Source organism: Limulus polyphemus, unplaced genomic scaffold, assembly GCF_000517525.1.
Source record: "Limulus polyphemus unplaced genomic scaffold, Limulus_polyphemus-2.1.2 Scaffold43, whole genome shotgun sequence".
Lineage (NCBI taxonomy): Eukaryota > Metazoa > Arthropoda > Merostomata > Xiphosura > Limulidae > Limulus > Limulus polyphemus.
In genome coordinates this window covers 136,361-144,090 of record NW_013665653.1, presented here as the reverse complement: position 1 = coordinate 144,090, position 7,730 = coordinate 136,361, and the positions used below count along the sequence as shown (strand labels likewise).

Sequence of the window (7,730 nt, the reverse complement as noted above, 5' to 3'; positions counted from 1 at the left end):
AAATTTTCACAGTCAGTACTGCGCAGTACCATGCAATTCTCTCAACCAATGTGATCTCCATGCTGCAGAAAGTAATAGTACTGCGCAGTACCATGCAATTCTCTCAACCAATGTGATCCCCATGCTGCAGAAAGTAATAGTACTGCGCAGTACCATGCAATTCTCTCAACCAATGTGATCCCCATGCTGCAGAAAGTAATAGACACTATGTTTTCATGCTGGATGTTGTCACTCCATGTATTGGTAACCAGGTGAAATACGTCTAGGTGGAGAAGTTTCAGGATTTTCCTTTTGAACAGCCACCTCATTCACTAGACCTAACACCAGATTTGCATAATTCCAGACCTAAAGGATGCAACTGCCCATGAAGTGGCCAGAATACTAGATGTGATGAGCATTGTTGCTGTAATGTCTGTTGTCATATGAATGCAGTGCATTCTGGATACTGAAGGAACGCATTTTGAACAGTTTCTTTCTGTGATTGGTCAGTCGTTAGGTTTTAGTGGTGCCCCTGGTGGCAACATGTGAGAACTGTGGAATTTGCTTTTGCGTGGTACCCTTAACATCCCTGTGCAATTTTACCTTCATATGCCATACCGTTTGTAAAATCTATCCATGACTTCATTGGTCTGTCAATCCCTAATAACAGATGAATGACAAATTAAGAACAAATTAAACAAAGATACCGTCAGTATTGGTGTTAATCCCATTAGGTATTGCTGTAGTTTCCTATGTATTGTAGGCCAAAAAAATAGTAGTTTTACCTAATTATTTTTGGTACCTCCTAACATTGAGTATTCTAGAAGGTAAAAACATATAATTACTCAATATGATGTCATATGTAGACTCCCTTGAGTAGTAGACGGTCGAGTTTGGGGATTAAAAACAATAATTTTATGTTTGATACCATTATCAAATATTTTGTAGATGTTTTAGCACTGGAGAGAAGTTTCCTTCTTAGTTGAATTATAACTTTTGTTTATCTAACTTTAAAATATAATACAGCTCGAAGATGTGACGTACGCTGAATTAGCCTTACCTAGGTCTGGCCAGTCTTCTTCAGTGGTTAGAAGGCAGGAGCCACCAACGGAGTACGCTAAAATCGACTTTAGAGGAAAGCAGCTGGAAGCAGAAGAGGAAGAATGTGGCGTCTCCTGTGAAACACCTTTAATGAACAATAGAAGGGAAAGTGCAGTTTAATGTTTGACGAAGAGTTACTACAAACGGGACCAATTATTTATATGGTGAGTAATACAAGTGGGTACAAGCAATTAAGAAATGAATGGTGCAATTTAATGAAAACTATAACAAAAATTAGACTTGGTATTTTCAACCTCTACAGCAAGTACAGAGACCCATAGTTTTCAGGTGCACTATACGAACTATTGACCATTGGTAAGGCAATCAGCCAGCAGTACCCGCTACCACAAAGGCTATGTACAGTTCATTTGAACCGAATAATGGGAGTGGCTCAGTTTTATAACGCGCTCACAGCTGAAAGTGCGGAGCGTGTTCAGTGGCATTACGTGTCGAACCTCGGACCATTCAATCACGAGAAGCACGAGAAGTCATGAAAAACTTGCAACCAAAATTGATCCCATTTCCCTTTCTGACGACTAGTTTAATCTTTTACCTATTTTCAGACATTGCTTTCTGAACTACGTACGTCATGACATAATCCAGAGTTGTCAAGTAGATTTTACATCAGTACATTAAATTAATTTTGTCATCGCAAACAGTGTATTCAAATTTGTGTCGTAAATGCACACGTGACTACATATACACTGAAAGGAAACAATGAGCAGGATTAATCAATATATTCGTAAATATATCATCGTTTTGTAAATCTTTATTTAAACAATGCATATGAAACTTTTTGGCAGTTTTAATTCAACTTTCAGTTCAACATCTGGGTTTGGACTCTGTGTATGTATATGTATGTGTAGAAAATAGACATTTCTAAAGTCTTATGGATACAAAAGCTTCAATAACAATAACCAAGGGAAACTTATATATATATATATATTTGTATGCAGGCATTCAACAACTTCTTTTGAAATTAGTTTTATTTTTAGTTTATTATTACACTGAAATGTTATGTGCCAACGACGCTTTAGTCCTAAATATGCATACCTGCTCTACTTAGCCAACCAACAGTTGCGATTAAACAAAAAGATTAATCCACAACATACGTTTCAGAGAGTATTGCCGGTTTTTAATGGATGTGTCTAATCTTGACATTCTTTTTAAAATCTAAAATATGTTGCTAAAGGTTGATTTTCCAGACTATACGATAATACCAGAAAGAAGAAAAGGATTAGACACCATCCACAGCTTTCAACGTAATTAAATAAACAGTACTAAATCATTCAACCTTCTTTGTTGTTGTTGTTGTTGTTTTTTTGCGATTTTCATAGATTCCAGAAACGAATGAAGTAGAATATATAATCATTATAGCTGCTTCTCTTCAAGGATCAACGTTTTCATTTTAATTTAAACCAAGTACGAGATCAGGTATCACGTCTGTGAAATCTAAGTTACACAATAGACAAGAGTTCTTCGCATTAACTCTTTTTTCCATAAACCCGGACTGTGAATCCAAGAAGTTCGAGAATTGTTGCTGCAAAAAATTTCGCTCCACTCTTTGAGGTCTTGGGTGCCTTGTAAGAGTTTCGGTCAAATCCCACTATTCGATCTCACAAGAATATCCCAAGAGTTAGCAGTAGATACTGTTGACTAGTTGCTTTCCATCTAGTCTATCCATTCAAAATTAAGAACTGTTATGTGCAAATAGATTTTCTGTAGCTTTGCACGAAATTCGGAAACAAATAAAGTTTTAAATATAAACGAGACTCAGAAAAGAATGAAGGAATTAACTTAAACAAACAAACCCTTAACATAGAAATGTACTAGGAAATCCTGCATATTTGTTCGTTAAAATTTTGGTGTAAAAGCGTTTTCTTTATAGCAAAATAATGAAGCATTATTTATCAGTTTTGTTTCAAGTTGCTATTTCATGCTAGGAGACAGGACAAGAAGGTTAATGTATATGTATATATATATTATATTTCTTTCTAGGAAGGAAGTCAAGTTTCCAATGTTTAAGAAAGGAATGGAAAATGATCAAGTCTGCCGAAAGTCACTTTGCTAAGAAACATTTCTAAGACATCTGTGCCCAAGAATAAAAGTCGTTTCATAAATACGATTGTCAAGATAAAGTATCCGTGAGGAAGTACAGAACAGTTACCGAGTCTTGCGATCCTTTCAACATTGACGCGTCGAGTTCTATTTGCGTTTAGCGTGCATTTATTCATCCACTGTGTATGTACTCCCTTTAAGAAAGATGTATCGATTAATAATAGATTAAATAGTTGTCACCTTGTTGCTTTATATTTTAATCATATTCACGTGGAAGGGTTTGCTGCCTTACATGTGATTGTTTCTGCTTAGAGATTTCCAATAAACTGAAAAAAAAAGCACGTCAGCCATTGGAAATGAGAATAATAAGTATATATATATATATACTATTCTTGTGATGAGCACCACTCTTGGGAGGTTTTCGTAATTAACTCCCACTATATATCTATTAAGATCGCAACGTTGAATGACGTCATTTCTGCACTATATGGCCACTTTGTCTATAGAGGTGTGTTCTAGTTTACACTTTAAAATCCCTTCTAGATTTTCTAGCACTCAGTAGTATTGATATAGTTTCACCTAACTTGTTATGAATATAATAAAAAATAACCCGCTGTAGTCATGTGAACCCAAAGTATTATCATTAAAACTCTACATAAATATTGGTCCTCAAAAATGTGTGTCGTTTTCAGCATTCATAGTAAAATGTGCACATGACGTTTATCACAAATATAAATGTTGATGAGTAAATTTAACGGTATATAAAAATAACTGTATACTGTATACAGATGTAAACCTACAGAAATATACCATTTTAAAAATTTAACCTCATACAAACTTAACTGAAAAATTACTAGAACAGGGAATTTTTTCTTCTTCTCTTCACCAAAAATTGTGTTTTGTAACTATAATTTCAAATTATACTATTTGTTTTATTAAATTATTAGTTCAATAAGTTTATTCAATTAGCAAATCATTTACTATTTTCTAAATATTTTTGTATATTTGCATACAAATTGCTGTTTACAAACCCCCAAAAAAATCCAGACACCTCCAGTCATGAACAATTGTTATTTATTTTCAACAAACACCAACAAGTACCTTTGACGACCACAATTCAATCAGACAGATTGCTAACTTTAGTAGAATTTCAATGTGCAGGAATTGCACTGGTACTCTTCTAATTCCTTGTATACCTAAGTATGTTACATTTATTTGTGAAAAATGCTTTATATTGTTTGCCTAGAAATGTTATTGTCAGAATTCTTATTTGTTGTTTCTGTCTTCTGAAAATACCGTTGTTTGAAGATACAAGGGATACGGATCAGAATATTTATGGTTTAGCATCTGTGTGCTTTAAAATTAATTATCTACTGAATTCCCCCTGGACTGAAACATGAGCCTTTTGACTAGTGAGACCACTCATTTTCCAGTGGCTTTGTCTTTGGAGGATAGTGAATGAGGACGTGACTCGACGCGCCTATACATGTTAACTTTCTTCTAGTCTGTGCTTTTATATTTCAACATTCCACTACGCTTATGTACATATTAACTTGCTAGCTTTTTTTTTTTTGATTTTTAATCAGAAAACGTTTCAATATTTTCCACGTACGTTCTCAGGTACGAGATTAAAGTGGCGATATTTTTGTAAGAAAAAAGAGGAAAGTAAAGAATGCTAATTCTTTGAGAATTAATAGGACTTTTCATTGTAATAATAAACATAATTTAATGATATTACTTCTACGCTGTGTCATGTGGGAAAAGATAGGTTCTAACTAAGCCTTCGTCTATACACATAGAAAAAATTATTTAAAGCATAGGTATGGTGTCTATTTAAAGAAAAAACTCAGATTGTTCATGATGTTCTGCCACAAGATTTACTAAAAAAACGATATTCTGCAATAAGACTTACTTCCATAAAACACACATGATGTACCTCCACAAAACTTGTAATAACATACAAATGATATTCCGCCAGAAAACATGTTGTCATGAAACATATGATTTTCTGCCACAAAATTTACTGACGTCAAAAAAATACACATGATTTTTCGCTACAAAATTTATCGTGATAACATAAAAATGATCTTCCGCTAAAAGACTTGTGTCATAAAACACAAGGGATGTTACGCCACGTTTTCCATGCTTCAAACTGGGTTTGCTGCGATGACGTGGTGAAAACGGTTAGGCTGTTTGGCCGATATTTTCAGCGTTTTTCGAAAAACATTTACTCTACAACTATTGAATAAAACGTAAGAAATAAAACATCATATTAAGAAGAATCAAATGTACAGCTTTAATTCAACATAACTGTTCCCTTTTTATTAATCTAAGCATTTGAATTTTTAGTTATCCTTAGTTTCCAAACAGTTTATAAGCTTTTAATCTGCCTTTTAAACTAAGAACCACTATTGTGTTTATAACTATAGATCGTAGCGTCAGCTTACCCTCAACAATACTTAATAACTTTTAAAACCAAGCCTTTGTCACGAATTCAGACCAGAATTAATAGAGCTTGATAACTATTGCCTCCCTCTGCCTCTGTATAACTAATGTTAGTTTACGTTTAACATGCATATGAAGTTGTAAAAAAATATTTTAAATAAATACCGATTTCCTGAAGATCTTTCGAAAACAAAAGCAACATTAACTCAAAAGGCATCCACCACTGAAGCTGCAGCTGAAATATTTTACCTGTATTCGGTTTAAATGGCAATAGTGTTTCTTCAGATTTTCGGCTAACAAATTTACTTAGCTTATGTTTCAATGGTTTTGGTTTATTCGTGTGATTAAAATCAATTACATATAAACTTGAAATACCTTGGTTTGCTCAAGACATATCCACACCAGGAAAGGCTTTTGTATGGATACCTAGGAAGTATTTTCGTCGAATATTCTTATCTTATGTGGACTTTACTTGTATGAAATAAAAATAAGTAAAATGAGTTGTTTTTTTAAACAGATTTAACGTCTATGTATTTTAGCAATATTTTCATTTGAATATAAATAAAAACTACAAAAGGTTTCGACATTTTGTGTATCTGTAATGTATATATAAAAAAGTACAAAAGAATGTGTGTCTGTCTATTATCTAACTACTCCTAGATCGCTGGGCCAATCTCAAACAAACTTTGTGGGATGATAGTTTGGAACAAGGGGCATGTTAATGTAGGTTCATAATCCCTTCCATCCGTCATTATTGCTGTTATTGAGCATTTATTACATTTGACGTAAGTTAACGTTAACTACATTCATAGATGGCGTCACGTCCTTACACCAAAAAAATAACTTTATTAACTTTTTTATAACACAGTGTACACACAGTGTGGAGGAAGGTCACACAAACGTCTTATATATCTCACAGAGTGCGCTAGCACTCTCTATGGAGGAATGCAATGAAAAAAAAAAAGGCCGCCACTATTGCAATAATACGTAAACTCAGATCAAGTTTCTACTTCAACAGCCATAATAAGGCTGATATGAAGAGCCGTTTCTTGAGTTATATCCACTTCCTAGTTTGACCCATGACCTTACAACTTCGGCCTGTAAGACACTTCTGCGTCCAATGACCGTCAACTAATTAATAACGTGAAATACTGTGGAAGGACATTAACAGCTGGATGTTGAAAACGCCCCTACCGCCACTACTTTAGCCGATCTTCCGACATAGTCACCCTGACCATCGCAGAGTATATACAATGTTTTAAATATATACATACTGAGTTGCTAAAGCTTATACAAAACTTTTGGTGAGGTAATAATGAATACTGCAATAATGTTATATTGTAAATAAATTGCGTAACAGGATCTCTGTGTATTTATCCTAGCATCCACCCTCACATTTGCTTAAGTTCATAACCCAGACAAAGGACGGTTACCTCAGCTTGTCGGCTAAATATGTGGATAAGTTCACATTTATTTATTGCAAATATTCTATAAAGCATTTCTTGTTTTAACGGTCCTGGTGTTATAGCTTCTCTTGAAGTTCTCTAGAATGGTTAGTATTTCTTCTAAAATTCCTATTATTACCATAAGAACAAAATGAGATTAAATAAAATTTCATTGATCATTCCACACAAAATCTGGAATTAAAAATCAGCTTAATATCTCGAATCTATTGAAGAAATTGATATCGACTTATTTACAAAATGTTTCCCATTAACCCAGAAATATGTTCTATTGATTCTCGGCTTTTCGTTATCTTCCCTAATTCCCTGAGCATTCTTATCAAAATAGTGATTCTCAAAGTTTTTTCCTCCAAAAACCATTTCGGAGGGACAAAAGACCCCATGGACCACCTACAAGTCTTACTCCACACGCTTTCGCTTGCCACTGCAAAAAACTCATCAGAATTAATGGAAATAATGGCTTCGGCTGTGGCGTTGTGCAATTTGTTCCAGCCAGCGGACCACCAAGGGTTCGTGGACCACACTATAAGAACCACTTTATTAAAATAATCTGAAGCAAGATTAATATTAATAAAAGAACACAATATCAAGTGAAAACCAAAGTAAATGAAACAAAGCGTCAGAAGACTTAAAATGAGAGAAATTAGAAAACTTTGCCATAAGACATCCATCGAAACAGAACGC

General features: G+C 34.1%; 1 protein-coding gene across 5 annotated transcripts in view; it reads left to right on the top strand.

The window, feature by feature from the left end:
- LOC106462097 (hemicentin-1-like) overlaps positions 1–6,095 on the top strand; it is a 358,751-nt gene extending 352,656 nt beyond the window's left edge. For 4 of the 5 annotated variants that reach the window (XM_022389438.1, XM_022389431.1, XM_022389426.1 and 1 more), the window contains exons 13-14: positions 1,006–1,244; positions 3,079–6,095. In XM_022389438.1, coding sequence (XP_022245146.1) covers positions 1,006–1,200 — 195 coding nt within the window. In that variant the 3' untranslated portion in view covers positions 1,201–1,244; positions 3,079–6,095. The remainder of the gene's footprint in view (positions 1–1,005; positions 1,245–3,078) is intronic. The other variant, XM_022389445.1, reaches the window with a different exon arrangement.
- The last annotated feature ends 1,635 nt before the right edge of the window (positions 6,096–7,730 follow it).